This window comes from Falco punctatus, assembly GCF_963210335.1.
Source record: "Falco punctatus genome assembly, chromosome: 17".
Classification (NCBI taxonomy): domain Eukaryota; kingdom Metazoa; phylum Chordata; class Aves; order Falconiformes; family Falconidae; genus Falco; species Falco punctatus.
In genome coordinates, this window is record NC_137597.1 from 927,880 (window position 1) to 950,199 (window position 22,320).

Consider the following 22,320-nt stretch of genomic DNA (forward strand, 5'->3'; position numbering starts at 1 on the left):
GAGGGAACCAGGGCCAGCACACTCCAAAGGGTGATGCTTTGGTTAAGTGCCTATATTGTGCAAGAAGGTCCTGACTCTTCAGGATTGTTCACTGAAGAATGAGGAGGGGAAACTACCAGCTCTCCAATCCACTCGTTATTCCTCCTCTGCAACCTTTTAATTTTTGCTCCCTCCCCATGTGTCCCATGCCAAAGCTGTCCCTCTCCAGCAGCCATGTGCTGTGTCCAGGCCCCGTGTCTCCTCCTGGCACATTCCCTCCCTCCCTGGGGACCCAAGAAGTGGTCAGCAACTGAGAATGTGCAGAGGATGGTCTGACTGCTCTGTCTGGTACTCTGCCCCGGTGGGAGGTAGTTTCCCCATAGCCAGGGGGGTTTCCCCACGCATACCCAGGCAGGACAGGCCAGGGGCAGGGCTGTACCTGCTTTTTCGTTCCCATCTCTACTCCTTAACGCTTCCTCTCAGACCCTTCGAGATCATCATCCTCCTGACCATCTTTGCCAACTGTGTTGCACTGGCCATCTACCTGCCGATGCCCGAGGATGACACCAATGTTGCCAACTCCAGCCTGGTAAGGCACAGCCCTTCCCACTGTCCTGCTGGACAGTCGGGTGCTCGGCTTTGAGGGTTCCGCAGGGTGGGTCGCTCAGTGTGGCATGGCGTGGGTGCAAGATGGTAATACCTGTAGTGAGGGCATCTGCTGATGCCCTGTGTGGGGTGCAGTCAGGCGTTGTCAGTCCAGCAAGAGATGCAAAGCCATAGGGAGGCAGAGTGGTGGAGAAACCGCTATAAAATGGATTTTTCAGAGGGTCTGAAACCAACCCTAGGTTGAGATCAAAGGCAGCAGATTGGTGTGTGAAGTACACAGGAAGGAAGAATTGATGCCAAAAAGAGAACAAATTCCCTCATGTTTTTATCATGATACTTCCAAAAGGAAACATCCTGTTCCAGAAAGGCTCAAATGTTTTGTTTCAGCATTTTTTGAATACATTTTTTTGACCTTTCATTTCAAAGTTGTATTTTAATTTTGGTACTTCTTATTTAAGAGAGAAAAAAACCTTCTCTGTTAAGCAGAGAGGTTGCTCCTTTCCAATCAGTTATTCTTTTTTTTTCCTAGTCACCATTTTGCCTGGAATAAGATGTTTGATGTGACCCAAATCAATAGTTTGCACTATCTTTAGTTTCCCCACCCTTTTCCCCTCCTCAGATCCCCTTTTGTGGTTCAATCCACATTGATTTCCATTGACAGTCTGACTTTGGTGACTGAATCAAAGCATCTAAATACACCCTTTTTAAATTAAATGTTCTCTTCTGTCAAGTATAAATGAAATTTCTCCGATTTATATTTACTGTGTATTAGATTACTTATGTTATATCCTATTGTGGGATTTTTCAGCCTGTTGCCATGCCAACAGCCCTCTGTATCAGGAGCCTGGCAGCCCCAGGCTTCTGTTCTTTCATCCCCACTCTCCATGTCCCTTTGTCATCATGTTCTGGTGGCTTTGTGGGAGCAATCCCAGCTAAGCGTTAAGCCACAGCCCCATCACCTTGAGTGTCAGGCTGTGCTCTGCACAGGGCCTGCAGATAGTGCAGTAAAGGCTTGTTGGAGCTGCTTCTACCTGCAGCAGAGAGATGCTGTCACTTTTTTAATTGCCTCTCTTCGTTGCCCAGTCGTCTCTGGAGAGGATTGAGTTTATATAAAGACCTTTGAAATTGTTGAGGAGGCAAAATGTGTGAGGGGAAACTGAGTCAGAGCATTGAGGACATTGCCCCGTGTTATTTGTGAAGGCAGGATCGACGCTTGCTTTTAACAGAGCTCACCACTAACATCTGTGCAGGACCTTCTCCAGCCCAGGCTTCCTTCAGAGAAGCCTCCTGCATCCCAGGCACTTAATGCCAGGAAAGCCACTCTGCTCGAAAGCGGAGGGTCTCCAACAAGGAGAGTCTCTGGAAGGAGGATCTCCTGGGAGACCTCTGCTGCCACTTTCTTTCTGCAAGGTTGGAAAACCTGGAGAGAGCCACACTTGTGACTGTCTTTCCAGGACCACCAGGGGAAGATTTGCACACAAAGTTTACACTAGATTTAGAATCTGTTTCATGAAAGCTTTGTTAACCAGAACTCTTTTTGGGGGGTGAAAAATGTATATTTAATAACCTGTAAATCTTCTATGAATCCATTTTGCCTTATCCTGAAAGAAATACAGTTGTTTAATTTCAACATACTTTGTTACTATTATTTTTAGATTAGATTTCTTCTGATTCAGAAGATGGTTTTTGTGATGCTCTTTTTGTATAATTTTGTCTAATTCTAATGAAATCAAAGTATTTTCTCTGACCCTGATAAAATGATTTTGACTTTTCAACTTGATCAAAAATTCACAGCATTTATTTTCACTTTGACTTGAATTTCCAAAATTGTCAATGAGCTCCAAATCATGCTTTCTTTCACTAGAAGCCTTGCTCCAGGAGCAAACAAGTTCAGAAATGTGTTTAGCAAGGCAGGTTGTTCAAGGGGATTCACCCAAGAAAATACAGATGTCTGCTTGTAAGCTGGCTGCCTGGACTCCATTTATGGTCAATGGACAAATAAAGGCAAATTTAGAGTAGAGTTTGTTTCCTAGGACAGTTGGCTCCCTCCTGCAGTTCTGGTGGGTGGTGTTTGACATGCTGCACACACTGAAGTACCTGTTTTTCCCCACTAATGGGAAACAAGTGTGATGCTTAGAAGGAGGCCCCCCTTTCAGAGCACCCAAAAGCAGCTGGGCTTGAGTCCCGTATGCTTTGTAAGCATATCAGGTAGAACATGGGGCCGGGGGGGTTTAGTGTCAGAGCTGGAGCTTTAGCTGTACAGAAGCCACTCTTAATAACACAGGTAGTGGTCTGTGTGTAGGCACCCTGTTAGTATCACAGATAATGGCTTTATGTTTAGGTAGAATGGCTGTTCAATATAAAGGAGTATGCTTCCGAAAATCCCACCGTTCTGTGTTGCATTGGGTTGTATCCCACCAAAAGGCTATACCACCTCAGACCACTGGCGAAGATGCTTGTGAGATGTCCGTGTAGTCAGGAGCCTGGCTTCTCTTGCCCTGCTAACATCAGCACTTGCCCACAGTTTACAGCCAGATAAGCCAGGGGAACTGGACCCACAGCTGTAGGACAGGTGATGGTGGAGCCCCACAGCCAGCACTGATGGATCACTGCATAGAACCTTCATATTGGTCTTGTTAAGACTTTTCCTTGTTTCCATGTTTCCTTTTCTGCCCAGCAAAGCCCCCAGGCCAGTTTCTAGCAGTTCACTCTGTCAGGAAGACGTGACCCCAAGGCCTCACTTCCCTGGGAGCCCAGGGCACAAAGCAAGCCACAATGCAGGCTGCCTTCTCCCATGGTGACTGTGGTGTCTCCAGGACAAACCCAGCAAGCCCTCAGCTGGAGAGGATGAGGAGAAGACATCAGTGTTGCCTGTGAGAGGAAGGTTATGGGAGAATGGGATGGTGAGGCAGCAGGGAGGAGAACCCAGGGGGGGTTACACCAGCAGGGCAGATCCAGCTCCATGTATGTGGCTGGATTTGCAAAGCACAACAATGAGCTGGTACTGTAAGGAAATCTGTACTTAGTGCCTCTTCCAGGATGGGTGGAACGTAGCCAGGTCGCAGAGGGCTGTCTGCTCGCTCGCTCTCTCTTGGCCCAGGTTTGAATGCTGCTGCTCACTGGCTGTATGTGGTGGGCAAACAGCATTGGAACTGGCCAAAGCACTGTTCATCTGGTTTGGGCTTCTCAAAGGGACCTCCAAAGAATAGCAAGTACCTTTTTATTCTGGGCAAGGGGTTTTTAGAGGGAGATCCCTGCTAGCCAGAGACCCTAATTCTGTCCTGCTGGATGAAGCGGGGCAGGAAGGGGTGGCATGCTGAGCCACCACACACCACTCCCTGGCCTGCAGCATGATCCCTTGCATCCCCTCAGTGGTGCTACCAGGACCATGCCAGAGGCTATGGGGACCTGTTCTTACAAACTGTGCCAGCAAAGCCACCACTTCCCAACTCAACAGCCAAAGGTGCCTGGCCCAGGGCACTGCACATGTCTGGTTCTCCTCCCTGCTGCCTCTGGTTCTCCTCCCTGCTGCCTCACCATCCCATTCTCCCATAACCTTCCTCTCACAGGCAACACTGATGTCTTCTCCTCATCCTCTCCAGCTGAGGGCTTGCTGGGTTTGTCCTGGAGACACCACAGTCACCATGGGAGAAGGCAGCCTGCATTGTGGCTTGCTTTGTGCCCTGGGCTCCCAGGGAAGTGAGGCCTTGGGGTCACGTCTTCCTGACAGAGTGAACTGCTAGAAACTGGCCTGGGGGCTTTGCTGGGCAGAAGCATTGCACCCACTCCCAGGTGGGACCTGGCACCCTACTGCAGGGGCTCAGCACAGCCCTGCAGCTGCAGGGCCCAGAATAGCTCATCTTTCCCCGGAGTGTGGCCAAAGGCTGCCTGTGCCCATCTGGTTCTGCCTGTCACTGTGAGCACTGTCCTTGCTGCTGATGGCCCCTTCCAGACTGGGATTAAAATCCCTCTGAAGCAGCCAAGTGGATGGGGCTATTTATATTTCTGGTTTTCCATGGCCCCTCTCCTCCATCTGCAACCCATGAAGGGCAAGGAGCATCCCTGCTTGGACTCTGCATGGAATTGCACCCAGGAAGGCAGAAACATTTCTCTGAGACTAAACTGGGAATGGGTCTCCACCGGGGAAGCCTGCAGTGCTGCGAACACACCTTCCTTCCACAGTCCCTCTGGCAAAATGCTGTCCATTTCAGAAACCAGGGCTAGGCCTCAGACAGAAGCATTGCTTGCTCAAATTACCATGTCCAAAAGTGTCCCTGTATGACTGTCACCCATACAAGTGACAGTTCCTTGTTGGATCTGAGGGCAGCAATGGTAAGGACCAGAGACCTAAGCAATGTGATTATTGGTGTTATCAAGGCTCTGTCTTCAAGGTTTTAGCTAAGGCAACTCAATGCCACTCACCTACACCTCTTATCAGTGACAGAACCCCCCTAGTCTGTCCCCAAAAGCCTGTCCTTGCAATCCCAGACATGTAAACACAACTATCGTGAGGATAATTTCAGGTACAGAAGGACTGCAGAGCCACACCAGCAGCCAGCGGTGTGGTGGGGAATCTCGCCTGCTGCAAATGGAGGAGAAATGGGGGAGCCTGGTGTGCGTGGGAGATCACGGATGGGTTGGCAGCATGGGCTGATCCAGAAACATGCAGGGGGCAGCCGTACATGGTGGTGATACCAGTGGAGGTGACAGTCTGCTTTAATGGAGCATCCTCTCCTGCTTGCCTTTCCAATCCCCAGGAGAAGATTGAATACGCCTTCCTGATCTTCTTTGCCATTGAGGCAATGCTCAAGATAATTGCCTATGGGTTTCTTTTCCATACGGATGCCTATCTCCGAAACGGCTGGAATGTGCTCGACTTCTCCATCGTGTCTTTAGGGTAATGCAAGGAGGGGAAGCTGCTGGTGCTCAGCCTGTGCCAGGCCTGGTCCATAGCCCATCAGCTACATCATCTTTTCTAGTGACTGCAGTGGGTTTGGGGGCAACTGGTAGGCTCAGTTAATGGCCTTCTCCCATGGGCCCCTTTTTCATGCCCTGACATCCCCTGGGTTCCTCTCTAACTCCTGTTTCTTCCTTTTCTGACTCCTTCATGCCTCTTTGGTCTACTTGCCCTGGAGAGTGGGAATGATGTGGGGTCCTCTGGGGTTTGGCACACTAGGAGAGGGTCCACTGGGCATCAGGGGGTGGGAGGGCCCCCAGCTGCTCTGCAGTGTGAGTAGCATCCAGTGGGGGGGTGCCCAGCCACAACTGTGCCCAGGAATTGGACTTAGCCAAGAGCTGTTCCCTGGACCAGGCTGAGTGTGGCTGGCAGAGCCCCATCCCTCACTTTCCTGCCTTCAGAGCTCTGAATCCTTAGCACAGATTTCTTGGTCTCCATCCTCATGCCTTTCTCTTTGTCCTTGTCCTTCCTTCTGCTTCTCCCCCTCCCTTCCCTGCTCTGTGCCCTGGCTCTTTCAGGCTTATCACCATGACCCTGGAGCAGGTCAATGCGAAGCAGGGAGGGACTTCAGGGGGAAAAGGCGGCTTTGACGTGAAGGCCCTGCGAGCGTTTCGTGTGCTGAGACCCCTGCGCCTGGTGTCCGGAGTGCCAAGTGGGTGCTGGGTGCCCTGCCAGCATGAAGGGCTGGCTGGGGCATTGAACCCCTGTACCTAGCCGGGGGGGGGTGCCATGGGGCAGGTTTCTTGTTGCTGCTGGATCAAGCCCAGCCCCGAGGTGGGTGTAGAGGAGCCACAGGTTCTTGCTCATCCCTACAGCTCGCAGTTGTCAACAGTGGGGGGCTGCAGGCCAGAACACATATAGCTCCCTCCATGGCTGAGTCTCAGCACCTTTGAGTGGCCAGTGTGAAAGGGGCCAGGACCTCACTAGTTTCACAGGGTAGGGATCTCCTTCTCCCATAACTCATGTGAATACAACAAGGATGAGAGCAACAGAAAAAATGAAGAAGCATGAAGCAGCCTCCAGCACTGCCTGGTGCCTGGCTCTGCTGTGGTCTTCCATATGCTTGCATAGTGGTTACAGAAAGAATTTCTCACTTCAGAGATTTCAGTCCCAAGCCACCTGTGCCCCTCTTCGCTTGGCACAGGGCATTTCAGAGGCTACTTGTCAGAGGGGCTGGCAGGAATGCAAGGTGCACCCAAAGCTGTTTGGGAAGTTGCTGACCTCTTCTTTCTCCTTGGTGCAGGCCTTCAGGTTGTCCTGAACTCCATCATCAAGGCCATGGTGCCCTTGCTGCACATTGCCTTGCTGGTCCTCTTCATGATCATCATCTATGCCATCGTCGGGCAAGAGCTTTTCAAGGGCAAGATGCACAAGACCTGCTACTACCTTGGGACAGGTGGGACTGGGCAGCGGGTTGATATAGCAAAGATGTCTCTGTGTGGCTGCAGTGGGGACCACACACAGATTCTGTGGGTAGCAGGCTGGTCTTGCCAGCATCAGGCCTGGGAGTGTGGCAGGACCAAAGGATGTTTGGTATAGCACATAGCTTGGTGACGGGACATGGTGTGAGGAGCTGGTAAAAGGGGCCCCCCTTGGAAAACTTAATAGGAGGCTGGGAGGTGCTGGGACAAGCTCTACTTGGCATAACCTGCTGCTCATACCATGACTTTCCCCCTCAGATGTGATTGCCACGGTAGCATCAGAGAAGCCAGCTCCATGCACCAGCTCTGGCCATGGGCGACACTGCACCATCAATGGCACTGAGTGCCGAAGTGGCTGGCCGGGGCCCAACAATGGCATCACTCACTTCGATAACTTTGGCTTTGCCATGCTGACTGTCTATCAGTGCATCACCATGGAGGGCTGGACCGAAGTCCTCTACTGGGTAGGCTCCAGCAGCTGGGGCTTGGTGCCCAGCTCAGCAGAGGTGACTGCTGGTCCCGCCTCAGAGCAGGGAATTCCCTCCAGGACACAGGACCCCACAGCAGGACTAGGTCTCTCAGCCAATGAAAGACATCCTGCCCCTACCAAGGGGGAGTGTACTGTGATGCACATCCCGTAATGCACCAGGCACATCTTCTGCATGTCTGCAGGCACTGCCCAAGCTGTCCTTGCTCTCCAGACAGAAGGGTGCTCCAGCTCCCGCCTTTGTGAAGGGGTACAGTCCAGGCACATCAATGGCTGACTGGTGGATACTTCTCCAGCAAAACCCCGTGTTTTGCAGTCCTTGGGACGTGCTGAGGCTTAGGCATGGGGCTGATGTTTAAATCTGCTCCCCAAATGCTTGTCTCTGGCTTCACCTCCACTAAAACCAGATGCAGTCATAAGGAGCCAGGACTCAGAGTCAGGTTTATCTGCTACCATCCCAAGCACTCACTTTAGAGGGGACAAAGCTCCCAGAGGCTCTTGAGGGTGCCCTAAGGGGTGACAGACAGTAGACTGTGTTCAGAATGCTTCATCTGCCTCTCTCCTTGCCAGGTAAATGATGCCATTGGGAATGAATGGCCCTGGATCTACTTTGTCAGCCTTATCTTGCTAGGCTCCTTCTTCGTTCTCAACCTGGTGCTAGGGGTGCTCAGTGGGTAAGTCCCACTCTGTCCTTTCTCTTTGCTAGCAGATCAGTGAGTGTGATCAGAATGGGGACATTGGCTGGTTTTGACTATACAAGAAGAAATCCTGGAAGTTTCTGTTCCTTTCCTCCCATTCTTCTTCCCTTTTTTTGCATTTTTTTTACTTAGAAACCCTGCACCTTGAGTTACTTTTTGTGTTACTGTCCATGACCACCTGAGGTTTTGGCTCCACACCTAACACAGAAATATTTTCCCTGTAGCACAAGCAGCTGTTTTCAAACACAGCCATGGAGCACATTATTAGGTGTTTGCAGTGTGGTCTGCCAGCACTTGGACTCAGAAAAAGCTGAGCAGGGAGCTCAAAGCAGCAGTCCTTACCCCACGGCTGTGGATCGAGACATCATTCTCACCAGTACCCACAGTGCTGCTGTCCTGTTGTAAGACACGATTTCCTTATGGCCAGCCTAAGGAAAACTCTTTGATATGAATGCAAGGGATCCAAGAGAATTAATGTTAGTCTAATTAATGCTTCAGCAGTCTCATCCAAATACAACAGCAAGCTATCATCACTCTGGTTGCAATGATCGTAACATTTCTGTGCCAAATGACTCAGTGCTAATTTCCATAGTAGTATAGTTAAAGCTGATACACAGAAAATATCTCTGGTGTGATGCTCAACCTACTATGCATTGCTGCACTGAGGTGCCAGCATCCCGATTTTGTTGCTGGGAAGTGTGCATTGTCCTGGGAAGTGAAGGGGGGCTTTTCTCCTCAGATCTGTGTAGGCTCAGGGTCTTTTTTGTATGTTTCAGTCCTGTGTGTGCAAGTGGAATATACTCATCATCTCTATTAGTTCACAGGGTTAGTTATACCCTAATTACTTGGATTTGTTGGTCCTTTTATGTGGCAATAACCATACAACTGCACAAGGTTATAACAAATCAGGTATTAATATAATTAAAACAAGCTCAAAACCCCAAGATGGACCGCAGGCACCTGACCCGTGCATGAAGTTGGTCAAAACAGCAGGACAAGCAGGACAAAACAGCCATCTGATCCTAGACTAAGTTGCAGGCACAGCAAACTATTCTGAACTATTTTGGCAAATTTAGCTAGATCTGCTTGAGATCAGTAAAAGCCAGACAAGTCCTGATGAGTCCTGAGGCTTAGTATGTCTAATTATTGTTACAGTGTCTTGGTCCTATTACTAACACATGGCAACACCAGACTGGCTGGGCAGATCTACATTCCTACCAGATACCAGGAGAGAAAATAAATTAATTAAAAAACAATGAGAAGAGTGGGACCCTATGCATTGGCAGACCTGTCTTTTCCATGTTACCATGAAGAGTGTCCTGTTTACTTGCCATGTGATGAGCTCACCTTCTGCGCATGGAAAACTTGCAGCAGCTTTCTGTCCCCCCCAATGGGTGAGACCTCACTTGCTCTAATCCTTAGCAGCTCTGGAGAATTCCCACAGCCTCCAACATCTCATTTAGTTGGCCTGTCCAGCCACATCATCCTGCAGCAAGGAGCTCCCAAAGAGCAGCTAGTGGTGGGGAAGAAACCCTGTGCCGTCAGGCATCAGGTGATGTTCCCCCATATTCTTGCATCATGGAACAGGGCCAAGAAAGAGGAAAGTCACTAGAGCAATCCAGTGGTAGCACTAGGTGGTAAAGTATTTCAGGCTTCTATCCTTCTGCAAGGACTAGCCTGGCACAGGGCTGTGGTACCTGACCTCCATATGCCATCCCCCTCCTGACTCTCACTCTGCTGCTTGCCTTGTCCCAGAGAGTTCACAAAAGAGCGTGAGAAGGCCAAGTCACGGGGCACGTTTCAGAAGTTGCGGGAGAAGCAGCAACTGGAGGAGGACCTGAAGGGCTACATGGACTGGATCACCCACGCTGAGGTCATGGATGGTGACCGGGCCAGAGGAGAAGGTACCAGAAGGGTCAAAAACCCTTAGCATGAGGGTTGTGTTTCTAACACTAACCCAGAGAGGCAGGGTAGAAACCTTTGAAGAAATCACAGGCTCATTTTGCTTGAAAACCTATGAAACAAAATGCTTCTGCAGAGTGGTTTCCTTTTTCTTTTCTTTTTTTTTCTTTCCTGAATCATTTTATTGAATCTCACCCAAACTAGCAATAACTTGGCCCTCATACTAAATCTCCACCTCAACCACTGTATTTAATACTTGCAGACTACTAGCAAGCCCTAGGTCTCCTTTGGCAAAATGTACTTGAAATGGCCAGGGGAAGCCAAGAGGAGCATGTGTCTTTTGGTGTGCAGGGGCAGAGTGCAGGGTTACTAGCTCAAACACTAACAGGTGCATGAATTTCTTGCCATTGCTTGACAATTTTAAGGGGTTAGAAGGGGCTCAGGGAAGAAGGTGAATATACAAGCATCTAGCCAAAGGCTCAGCAAGGCCTGGGGAGCTCTGCCACTGATTTGCTATATCTGCTAAGTGAAATAATTTTTCACCCTGCCTAGTGAAATAACTTTTGATGCCTCAAGATGAGCAATATATGTGTGCAGAGAGCCTTGGGAAACAGCGGGAAAGACAAAATGCCTTTTCCACACCTGTGACCAGTGCTCTTACAAACCCCTTGTTGTTCAGCATTTGCTCGGATCACAACTGACCCCAGTTTTCTCCATGCTGGGAGTGTCCTGCACTGAGGGAGCCTGTGTACACCCTGCTGTTTCTTCAGGCTGCCTCTCTGGGTTGCTGCTGCTCTTGCTGCAGGACAGGTGTTCCTGGTGCCTCCTACTTGGTTTGCACTTGACACTCAAAACCTTCTGCGCGAACTCACTGCTGTCTCCCCGGGACAGCATTTCTTGATTTCACATCTGATGGGGAAGCTCTTTGTGCTGTGCTCCTAGGAGAGGTTCCCTCCCATATGTTCTTCCCAAGGGCTCCAAGGAAAGCCTGGGATGTCATTCCCTCCTTAGGTATGATGGCATCAGACGAAGGAGGGTCAGAGACAGAGAGCTTGTATGAAATTGAGGGCATGAACAAGTGGATTCTCTACTTGTAAGTATTCACTGGTTGAACCATCTGCTGCTCTGCACAGTCTCTCGCTTGCTGTCCTGGCTGGGCCAGGCTTTCTTGTCACCCACTGGTTTCTGGGGGAGAGCCAGGGGCTGTGTGCTCAGGAGGAGATGCGAACATTGTGGACAGCAAACAGGGAATTTTGCTCTGGTACTGACAAAAAGCCACTTCAAGGTGAACAGCCTCTTCACTTTAGGACCAGTATCAGAGCATATCATGGCCTATCAGCATGTCTTGGGGTTTAGAACCTGCGGCTGTAGCCATCAATCAGCGGTCGCTGTAGGCCAAAATGGAGCGGGAGGTGTTTGTGTGAATGGACTGCAATTTCTGAGTGAATGCATCAAGTACCAGGGGCAGGGTTATGTTCCTCAGACATTTTCAGGGAAGGCCCCTGGAGAAAGAAGCGGGAGTGGCTTTCCTCTGCAGCCTGCAGGCACAGCCCTGGGCCAAGCAGGACCTGGCTGGCCAGCCCTGCTGACCATTGGCTGTCTCTCCAGACGTCAGTGGAGGCGTTGGAACCGAATGTTTCGCAGGAAGTGCAGGGATGTGGTGAAGTCCAGGTTCTTCTACTGGCTTGTCATCCTTCTGGTGGCACTGAACACCCTCTCCATCGCCTCTGAGCACCACTTCCAGCCAGAATGGCTGACACATGTGCAAGGTGAGCAAAGAGTCTAAAGGAGAAGGAGAGCCTGGGACACTCTGCTGCGCTGGAGGCATGCTTGAATTCTTACTGTGCATGCACAGCCACGCCGGCATGGCACAGGGGCTGTTAGACACATGCAGACTTGCTCATGCACACAAACACAGACTGCACACAAGTGTGTATACATCCCCACTGCACAGTCACACAATTGCACGTTGAACATCCGTGGTGCATATGCCTATACATGCACAGTGTATATATTCTTAGGGACATGGGTTTGCATGGTGAACACACACAGAGTGTATACATTTACACCTGTATGTGCATAGTACACGCAAACACACATTGCATACACTTGCACAGCACAGCCATACACATTTATGAGTAGTCACACTACCTGCACCCACACACATGGAAATACACACAGACACATGGAGTACAGCTGTGCCACATGTACATAGCTCAGCCACACGTATACACACACATGCATACCCCAGTACACATGCATGCACTGCATGGATTCACATGCACGGTACAGCCGCACTCTCACATACAAGCACACAGTTGCACATCACCCTTCTCATTTTCCTCTCCTGTGTGCTCTCTGGAAAACAGCCTTTGCTGCAGCTCAGGGCCTAGTGGGCAGAGAGTGGCTCTCCTTCCCTTCCTACTGTGCCATGCTGAGATTAAGAGGTTCATGCTCTGATGGGCTGGATCTCCCACCCCAGATAATGCCAACCGGGTGCTGCTAGCACTCTTTGTGGCTGAGATGCTGCTGAAGATGTACGCGTTGGGCTTACGCCAGTACTTCATGTCACTCTTCAACCGTTTTGACTGCTTCGTGGTGTGTGCGGGGATCTTGGAGACCATCCTAGTGGAGCTTAACACCTTGTCACCCCTGGGCATCTCTGTGCTGCGTTGCATCCGGCTCCTCCGCATCTTCAAGATCACCAGGTTGGAGAGGGAGCCCTGTGGGTGCCAGCAGCTGGCAGTCCCCAGGCATCACTGGCTTTGTCCATGGGGAGGGCTGCAGGCTGAGCAGAGCTGGTAGTTCCTGGATGGAGGAAGCTGGGGGGTGAGGGGGCGGGTCGTACAGTCATTTCTGTCTCCCAGATATGGTCTGGGAGCGGTAAGGAGGACAGGGCAGCGTTTGGTTTGTTGGAAGTCTCCTGAAATCCCTCTCTTGCTCTGGGTTCTGGGGTATCGTAAATGGGGGTGCTGTGGGGCAGGACTCCTGTCTTCACTTTCTGGCACCAGCCCACTGTATGTTCATCCCCCTTCCCCACCCTGCCTGCTGGTTCTCTGTGCAGGCAGCAGGGTGTCTTACCTGTCACAACATACTGGGAGCTTCATTTCCACCTACTGGGGCCTGGCTGGAGCAGTCCTGTTGCCCAGCCTGTGAGTGGTGCTGGTTCAGAACCCCCCTTGCTGGGCTGCTGGCACATACCCTGGGCAGGGTGGTCTGTTCCCTGTGCCTACCTGGTCCTGCCCACAGTCCTCACCTCCCGCACACTCCTGTCTTTCCTGTCCCCAGGTACTGGACATCGCTGAGCAACCTGGTAGCTTCCCTGCTGAACTCAGTCCGCTCCATTGCCTCTCTGCTCCTCCTCCTCTTCCTCTTCATCATTGTCTTTGCACTGCTGGGCATGCAGCTCTTTGGGGGCAAGTTTGACTTTGAGGACATGGAAGTGCGGCGCAGCACATTTGACAACTTTCCCCAGGCTCTCATCAGTGTCTTCCAGGTATGGGGCTGTGGGAAGTGCAGCAGGAGGCTGGAGGACAGGGTGCTGGGGGTCCTGCCTGGGCTGTGGGTCTCCAGGCAAGAGCTGGGGCTCAGAGGGAGGTGGGTTTGTGGGGGGTGATGTGGCTCTGAAGGAGGAGCACAGGAATGGAATTGGAGTCACTAGCAGTAGTGCAAGTTCAGCACTGAGTAGGGAGGTGGCGTTTGGCCATGGGGCTTTAGGGGCTGTGAGAGTTTGTGTCCGGAGCCAGGAGGGAAGGATCAAGCTGTGGGGTTCTGCTGTGCTCTGATGGGGAGGCTCTTGGGTCCCTTTTTCTTCTTCACTCTCAGATCCTGACCGGAGAGGACTGGAATTCAATCATGTACGATGGGATCATGGCCTACGGGGGTCCTTCCTTTCCGGGCATGCTGGTCTGCATCTACTTCATCATCCTCTTTGTTTGTGGGAACTGTATCCTCTGCCTGTGAAGCCAGGCCCAGGCTCCCTGTAACCCAGGCCCATAGCATCAGCTACACAGGACTGTGAAGCGGGGAAAGGTGGGGCTTCCTTAAGGTTTTCAGTGCTTGCCTTTAGCTTTTCAGTTCTGAACAATGAGGGAACAAACCCAGGCTTCAGGGCTTACACTGGTGGTGGCTGGGGTCTGGAATCTGGAGGAAAGCACATCACGAGGCAGGTTTGGATTCAGCCATCATTCAATGCAGTAACAAGACTGAGCTGGACCAACTGAACTAAGGCACAGAGGGCAGCCAGCCCAGAGCTCAGTACTCACAAATATGGGTGCAGGGTTAGGGATCACCAGCCAGGGTTATCTCAAGGGCTTATCTCCAGGAAGGTTTCTCAAGGCACCCTGGAGACCGTGGACAGCTCTGGCCACATCCTCCAAATAGGAACCAAGTTCATGTCCTTAGTGCCATCCCTCCAGATATCCTCCTCAATGTCTTCCTGGCCATTGCAGTTGATAACCTAGCTGAGGCTGAGAGCCTGACCTTAGCCCAGAAGGCCAAAGCAGAGGAACGCAAGCGGCGGAAGATGTCAAGGTGAGTGCTGCAGTCCCTGGCAGTGGAAGCTCCCAAACCAGGTGCTTTGGTATGAGGGGACAAAATGGCATTGCCTATGTCCCTGCTCAGAGTTTGGTTCCTGCTCTCTCCTTCTCTCTGCTCAGAGGTTACCCAGAGAAGTCTGAAGATGAGAAGCAGATGATGGCAAAGAAGCTTGAGCAGAAAGCAAAGGCAGAAGGGATTCCCACAACAGCCAAGGTCAGTGCTGGTGGGGCTGGGCCTTTGGCAGCTCCTGGTGAGGGACCTGGCTCATCCTCCTACCAGCCAGGGCTGACAAAGGCTTGGAGCCAGGCTGGGTCTGGACCCTTCTGGGCCAGAATCACTCCTTGCCGTAGCATCCTCTGGTGATGGGGGCACTCTGGGCCTGGGCAGGACATGTTGCCTGGTGAAACAAGTCTGTTACTGGGGTTTCTTTTCCTCTAATTCATTACCTTGGTCACAGCCACTTTTCAGTGGTTGAGACGGGCTGATGCACACCAGATGGAGGGGAGCAGAGCAGGTCAGCAGCATTCCAGACCTCCTTTATGTCCATGCCACACCTGCGTATGCAAAATCCACTATTCAGTTGTGTTGACTGCGTGTTGAGCTGCCTTTTATAAGCATCTGGCCAGCAGCTACTTCCCTATCCACTTTCCAGAGATGCCTCATGGGAACTCACTCAGGAGTCACCCCATGTCTTATTCCACCCATGGTATAGGTGCACGGCCCCAGGCTCTTGCCCAGCACACAGTCCCCTGTCTCATCCTCTTGGTATTGCTCTTTGCTCAGATTGCAGCATCCCCGAGGTGTTTCTCCTCACCCTACTCCATCCTGGGCCAGGACTCCATGTGCTCGGTCCTGTATGGGTCAAATGCAGAGACACTGCTTGCCCCACATGACTTCCAAGATTATAGGTTTTGGCCAGCATACAACATTTGGCAGCAATACTAGCACACACAGCTGCGTGTCCTCTCTTGTCTTTCCTTTGTTTCAGTTAAAAGTGGATGAATTTGAATCCAATGTCAATGAGATCAAAGACCCCTACCCTTCTGCAGATTTCCCAGGTAAGACTTGTCTGTAGCAGAGCAGCAGGAAAGCTGGGGAGGCACTGCAGAGGGACAGTGCCAGAACCCTGGCTATGTGAGGAGCAAAGGATGGGGTGACCCTCCACCAGCCTTGGGGTACTGAGGTCCTTCTGAGGCACAGATGCCAAATCAGAATTACAGGAGCAGAGGATTGTCAGTAAGGTCACATTCCCTCTCCCTCTCTAAGTGATTCTTTCCTTTTCCCTCCTCGTGGCCACCCTGCAGGTGACGATGAGGAAGATGAGCCTGAAATCCCCCTGAGTCCTCGGCCACGTCCCCTCGCAGAGCTACAGCTGAAAGAGAAGGCTGTGCCCATGCCTGAAGCCAGCTCCTTCTTCATCTTCAGCCCAACTAACAAGTAGGCACTGACCCTTCTCCCTGCCTTGTGGAGCCAGGCCTGACCTAGGTACCTCTGGATGGGGTCCTACTTGTGTGTAACAACCAGACCTGAAGGGAGCCAGCTCACTGGAAAAATTCTTCTCTGTGGAAGGTCTGGCACAGACATCCCATTATGCCTAGGGCCTTCCTGTGTTCAGTGTTTAGCTGTAACCCTCTTCCAGGCTGCCACAGCCCTATCTGATGTCCCTCTGGCCCCTCACAGCATCTCATGCTGTTTCTGTCCCTGGCAGGTTTCGGATGCTGTGCCACAGAATTGTCAATGCCACCTGGTTCACCAACTTCATTCTGCTCTTCATTCTGCTCAGCAGCATCTCACTGGCAGCTGAGGACCCCATCCGGGCTGAGTCCTTCCGCAATCAGGTGCCTGTGTAGCTGTGAAGGGTTGGGATGGGTAGGGAGACCTCATGGAGGCCCCCAGCTCCCCACTAAGCAGAGACCTGCATGCCAGATGTCATGCCTGGGCAGGTATCGGTGATTTCATCCCTGCCTCTGGGAGGGCAGTACACTCTGGGAGGAGAGGCTGGTTGTGTTTTCCATTCAGGACACAGCTGGGACAAGTTTTTACTGCTCCATGTCTCAGTTTACTTCTGGGTGAAGAGATCCACCTGCAGGGTGCACCAGGTTACCTTGGTTCAAGGCTATGGAGGCTTACTGGAGATGCAGTCTCTGGGGTGTCTCACAGGAGACAGCTTCCCAGGGCACTCAGTGCTTTTGGGGATCAGGTGCTTTCAGGTGAATCAAGTCAAGCCTCACTCACTTGGAAACTGTGCTTTGTCTGAGGCTGCAGGTTGGACCATGCACTGGGGAAAATCAGCAAAGCTAAGGGAGGTCAGGAGTCTTCTTGGCAGTGGGTTTTGCAGGCTCTGTTGAGCTAGGTAGGATCCCCAGTCCACAGAGTGGAGGGCAAAATCACAGTGCCAGGATGTTCGAACACACTGGAGCATTTCCCACATTGCCCAAATCTCATCCAGTTCTGGTGCTTCTGTTCCCAGATTCTCGGATACTTTGACATTGGTTTCACCTCTGTCTTCACAGTCGAAATAGTCTTGAAGGTGAGTTTCTCTGCCCTGTGGGACTGGCCACGCACATGACACAGTGCATGGGTCTAAACTGTTCTGGCCATGGGCACTCATGCTTTTTGGGTGCAAACTCCAGGTCCCAGCAAGGGCAAGCTGCCAGCTGACCCTCACATCCCCAGAGTTCATGCAGTCTAGGTGGTATGCAACCTGTCCCAGAGGCCACGTGTCCCTCCAGTAAGGAGGCAGCCAAGTCAGCTGTGCTGTGACACAGATGGATAGATGGGTCATGGCACCAGCATTTTCATTCTGACAATGCCCTTAAGAAAAGTTTTGAGAAAGGGAAAGCAATGGAAATCTGTGGAGTAAAACAGTAGTTCAAGCAGCTGCTGCATGTTGCTCCCACTCCAAGTCTCTCTACTCTTCTTCTCTGATTTGCTGAATGACTGAGAAGTCTTGTCTCCAGACAGTACAGGACAGAGGATTTCCAGCTGAAGCCAGCTTCCTGCCTGGCTGCAGAGGTAGAGGTCTGAGCAGGATAGGGTCCCCAGGCCCCTCGTGCCTTGTCCACCCCAGGGCTGTGGAAGGACCATGACCCTAAGCCTTGCCTGGCTTCTCTCCTAACTCCTTCTGCTCCACAGATGACAGCCTATGGTGCTTTCCTGCACAAAGGCTCCTTCTGCAGGAACTCTTTCAACATCCTCGATTTGCTGGTGGTCGCTGTCTCCCTCATCTCCATGGGAATTGAGTAAGCATTTCCACACTTGACAGGGTGGGCACAGGTCTGTTTAGCCTGGCAGGGTATCTGGAGTGCTGCAGCTCTCTGAGTCGGATGGAAAAGGAGCAGCCAACCCAAGGGCCAAGCCCATGTGCTAGTGTCCCTAAAGTCATGCTTTACTAGTGACAGGGAGGGGGACAGGGCATGCACAACTGGGAGTCAGGGAGGCAAACTCCTTGAGTGTCAAAGGTGAAGATCTGAGCAGGAATTCCATCTGGATCTGCCTTCTCCAGCTGCCAGTGTCCCTTGGTCTTATGTGTGGTGATGGGTTAGCGATATCCGCATGTCTCTGCCATCCCTTGCCCCTCACCTCTGGTCCCAGCTTGGCCTCCAGGACTGCTTGCTGGGGCTGTGTCAGGCTGGCCTGGGCAGGGGAATTGCTCCATCTCAGCTCTGCCTTCCTTCTCAGGTCCAGTGCCATCTCAGTGGTGAAGATCCTCCGGGTGCTGAGGGTGCTGAGGCCCCTGCGAGCCATTAACAGGGCAAAGGGGCTAAAGGTAAAGAGGGAGGCTGGGGCTAGGGGTCCTTGGCCCTCACAAGAGGTCATGTGGCAGACATCATGCCCTGTGGGGTTTGTGAGGCCAGGAACCCAATTCCCACTCCCCATCTGTGGAAGGAGTCTGCCCCATCCCACTGCTCTTGGCAGATTCCCACTCTTCCTGGGGCCCATCCCTGCAGTGAAAGGGTGTGGGACATGCAGCAGGGGCTTGCCCTAGGCATGCTTACCTGTACACTGTCCTCAACCTCTGCAGCACGTGGTCCAGTGTGTGTTCGTGGCCATCAAGACTATCGGTAACATTGTGGTCGTCACAACATTGCTGCAGTTCATGTTTGCCTGCATTGGAGTCCAGCTCTTCAAGGTGAGATGTGTCTCAGATGGGCAGGAAAGATGTTCTGCTCAGGCACATCCTGGACAGGCTCTCCTGGTCATAGCCCTTGGGGATGGTGCCTCTCAGTGTTGAAGTCAGCACAGGCCGTACTCTCTGCAAGGACACCTGCCCGCACCAGACCTGCTGGCAAAAGACCTTGCGGTGAGAGGAAGGCAGGAAACACCCAGGATACTGCCAGGTCCAGACAACACATGTAAAGGGACCAGCTGCCTTGCCCCACTTCGTGCTTCAGTTTCCCCTTTCTAAGGCAGCAAGTGCTTCTGACTTCCTCCGTGCTTTGAATGCAAAGTTTCCTTTTTCACAGCACTACTCTTGCTCTCTGGACCTTGGCTGCTCCAAGGGAGAGCTGGCCCTGGCTGAGCTCTGTTTTGTTCTAATAATTGAGCTTAAATTCCCAGCCAGCGTGAGGAGAGCTTTCAGGACACCTTGCAGACAGAAAAGACCTGTCAGCATACCTTAACTTTTAGTTAATTCTAAGGTTGTTGCTTTCTTTCCTCTTCTCCAAATAGTTGGCTCCCAGATAGGATGAGCTAAACACTAGGCAACATTTACTTGTCTCAGCATGGGATTGACCCTAGGGTCTCCTGTGGCTCCTGAAACACTCTGTGAACTGGGTTGTGTTGGAATGCAGAGTGGGGAAGCCAGCAGTGGTGTGAGGCAGGGGCCAGAGTCAGCACAGAGGCAGGGTGGGGACTGACTGTGGGCTGTGAAGAAGTCAAAACTCCCCAGAGTTTCTGAAGTCACAGCAAAATCATAGCCTCTTCTGATCTCTGTTAAATGCAGGGCAAGTTTTATAGATGCACAGATCCATCCAAGATGACAGAGAAGGACTGCAGGTAAGAGCTCTCTGCAGCTCAGCCCCAGCAGGGCAGTGGCCAGAGATGGGAGTGGTGTGTGTGGCAGGGGTCACTTGTGTTCCTCCATGGGGATGTTGCATCAAAAATTGGACCTGAGGTCTCGTGCTGTTCTCTCTTCCGCTGGGGTAAATCAGAAACAAGTACAGGGTTATCCTCCCCTCCCAGGGATGAAAGAACCCTGGGCCAACACTGCAGCAGGTGGGCTGAAAGGGACCCTGCCTGGTGAGCACCACATCCCTTCTGCTGCAGGGGTTATTTCATCAACTACGTGGACGGGGACCCCAAGCAGATTGAGCTACAGCAGCGTGTCTGGTTGCCCAGCAACTTCCACTTCGACAATGTCTTCTCAGCCATGATGTCACTTTTCACTGTCTCCACCTTCGAGGGCTGGCCACAGTGAGTCTGGCTGCATGCGGGGCCTGCCAAGGGATGGGTCTGTGCTGGGAGCAGGTCACTGCCATAGGCCTTTACCGTGGTAAAGAAAGAAGAGCTGCCCAGGCTGAGGAGCAGGGCTAGCCATCCTGGCAGTGGCTGTGCAGCTGACAAGGTCATCCCGGCAGCCCTGTCCCACCACTGTTGGATTTGGGATGTCCCCTGAGCTCTCTGTAACCTTCAAGAGGAGATGTGGTCTGTCCCACCTAATTAGGATCTCTGTTGCCTTGCTTTCCCTCCTGTAGGCTGCTGTATATGGCTATTGACACTAACGCTGAGGATACAGGCCCTATCTACAACTATCGGGTGGAGATTGCAATGTTCTTCATCATCTACATCATCCTCATTGCCTTCTTCATGATGAATATCTTTGTGGGCTTTGTCATTGTCACTTTCCAGGAGCAGGGGGAGAGCGAGTACAAGAATTGTGAGCTGGACAAGAACCAGGTAATGGGACTGCTGGGACAGGGCAAGGTGGACCAGCCCTGGATCTGGCACTGCTGGGACTGGCTAATTTGGATCAACCCTTAGTGGTGGCACTGGTGGCGCAGAAAAGTTGAACGTGCCCCAGATCTGTTTGCTGCTGGGGCAGGGTGAGGTGGACCCAAGCCTGGCCACAGTGCAGGCCTTCCAAGGGAAGGGCAAAGTGGACCAGAACCAGGGAGTGGGCCTTCTGCTGCAAGCAGGTGCTCACACTGAGCTGGATCAGTGTTGTGCCCAGTTCTGGGCTTCCCAGTAGAAAAGTGACATGGATGTACCAGGGCGAGTCCAGCAAAGAGCCACTGATATGACTGAGGGCCTGAAGCATCTGTCATGTGAGGAGAGGCTGAGAGCTGAGTCCGGTGATGAGAAGAGAAAGCTCAAAGGGATCTTACCTATGTGTATAAATACCGAATGGGAGGGTGTAAAGAAGATGGAAGCAGGCTCTTTTCGGTTGTGCTCATTTAACAGGGCAAAAGGCAATGGGCACAAACTGAAGAAAACAAGAAATTCCATTTAAACATTAAAAAACCCTTTTTTTATGGTGAGGGTGGTCAAGCACTGAAACAGGATGCCCAGAGAGGTTGCGAAGTCTCCATCTTTGGAGGTATTCAAAACCCAGCTGGACACAGTCCTGGGCCACATGCTCTAGCTGGCCCTTCTTTAGGCAGGGAACAGTCACTAGACCATCTCCAGAGCCACTTTCCACTGTCAGCCCTTCTGTAGTGCTGGGAACATCAAAGGTGAAAGCACCAGAAGCGAGACTGGCATCAGCAGAGGATGTGGCATGTTCTGGGAAGGACAGCTAGAGAGTTGCCTGCTGGCCCAGAGGAGGTGCTGGCATGCTCATTTGCTGAGCAAGCCTGCAGGTGCAGCATGGTCACCTTGGGCTAAGGGTAGCAGGGGTCATCTGAGCTGCACATGAACTCAGCAGAAAATGCTCTGGCCTCCTGGGGAGGGAAGGGCCTGCTTAGTACCTCTCAGGTGCAGAGAGAAAACTCAGTGCCCCCTTCACCCCTGGTTCATGTGATGTCTTCAGGCTGCTCTTGGCCAGTCCTGAGAGACCCTGGGAAAGTGCCCTGATAACCAGGCAGGCTCTGGACTGGAGTGGTCGGTACAAGGGCAGGATGGCAATCTTTGGAGGCAAGCAGTGGCTTTGGAAACTTGATCCTGTGTACGTGCCCTGGGGGTGTATTTCCAGAAAGCACAGCAGATACTTGAACCATTGCTGTCCCTGGCCCATGTTGGTGAGCCAAGAGAAAAGGAGGAAATCCAGCTTGTGTCTGTGGGGATATGCAGTGTTGCCGGTGGGGCTGACTCTGTGTCTGTGCCCCTGGCACTGCCCTGTGCCCCACTGTGGGATTACACCTGCCCTCCCCTCCCCAGCGCCAGTGTGTGCAGTATGCGCTGAAGGCTCGTCCACTGCGGTGCTACATCCCCAAGAACCCCTATCAGTACCAGATCTGGTATGTGGTCACCTCCTCCTACTTTGAGTACCTCATGTTCTTCCTGATCCTGCTGAACACCATCTGCCTGGGCATGCAGGTAAGGGGCACAGTGCCCACCACGGGTGGTGGAGGAGTTTCCACAGCAGCAGGCGGGTTAGCTGAGCCCTGCCACCTCCAAGGGAGCTTCTGGGGAGGAGAAGGTCTTTCCTAAACAGCAAAGCTTGTGATGTGTGCTTACCACCCCTGGGGATAGGGGCAAAGTGGGACTGGTTAGATGTATGGAGCCCAGAGAAGGGGCTGCAAGGAAGAAATTTCCTTTTTTTCGATCATTGCTGAGCCATAGGTCTGAGGG

General features: G+C 52.0%; 1 protein-coding gene across 23 annotated transcripts in view; it reads left to right on the plus strand.

Moving 5' to 3' along the window:
• CACNA1S (calcium voltage-gated channel subunit alpha1 S) overlaps positions 1 to 22,320 on the plus strand; it is a 70,135-nt gene that overhangs the window by 28,938 nt on the left and 18,877 nt on the right. For 19 of the 23 annotated variants that reach the window (XR_013924124.1, XR_013924125.1, XR_013924126.1 and 16 more), the window contains 25 exons: positions 463 to 568; positions 5,343 to 5,482; positions 6,061 to 6,194; positions 6,786 to 6,938; positions 7,222 to 7,427; positions 8,021 to 8,124; positions 9,904 to 10,052; positions 11,062 to 11,143; positions 11,659 to 11,819; positions 12,533 to 12,758; positions 13,339 to 13,546; positions 13,876 to 13,996; positions 14,469 to 14,583; positions 14,709 to 14,802; positions 15,578 to 15,647; positions 15,894 to 16,026; positions 16,298 to 16,427; positions 17,060 to 17,119; positions 17,725 to 17,831; positions 18,271 to 18,358; positions 18,614 to 18,721; positions 19,535 to 19,587; positions 19,858 to 20,004; positions 20,286 to 20,487; positions 21,907 to 22,065. Coding sequence is in view for 20 of the 23 variants with exons in the window: in XM_080367425.1 (XP_080223551.1) it covers positions 463 to 568; positions 5,343 to 5,482; positions 6,061 to 6,194; positions 6,786 to 6,938; positions 7,222 to 7,427; positions 8,021 to 8,124; positions 9,904 to 10,052; positions 11,062 to 11,143; positions 11,659 to 11,819; positions 12,533 to 12,758; positions 13,339 to 13,546; positions 13,876 to 13,996; positions 14,469 to 14,583; positions 14,709 to 14,802; positions 15,578 to 15,647; positions 15,894 to 16,026; positions 16,298 to 16,427; positions 17,060 to 17,119; positions 17,725 to 17,831; positions 18,271 to 18,358; positions 18,614 to 18,721; positions 19,535 to 19,587; positions 19,858 to 20,004; positions 20,286 to 20,487; positions 21,907 to 22,065 (3,256 nt within the window). In the remaining 3 variants the exon portion in view is untranslated. Of the gene's footprint in view, positions 1 to 462; positions 569 to 5,342; positions 5,483 to 6,060; positions 6,195 to 6,785; positions 6,939 to 7,221; positions 7,428 to 8,020; positions 8,125 to 9,903; positions 10,053 to 11,061; positions 11,144 to 11,658; positions 11,820 to 12,532; positions 12,759 to 13,338; positions 13,547 to 13,875; positions 13,997 to 14,468; positions 14,584 to 14,708; positions 14,803 to 15,577; positions 15,648 to 15,893; positions 16,027 to 16,297; positions 16,428 to 17,059; positions 17,120 to 17,724; positions 17,832 to 18,270; positions 18,359 to 18,613; positions 18,722 to 19,534; positions 19,588 to 19,857; positions 20,005 to 20,285; positions 20,488 to 21,906; positions 22,066 to 22,320 lie in introns of those variants that run through there. The other 4 variants (XM_080367414.1, XM_080367418.1, XM_080367421.1 and 1 more) reach the window with 4 other exon arrangements.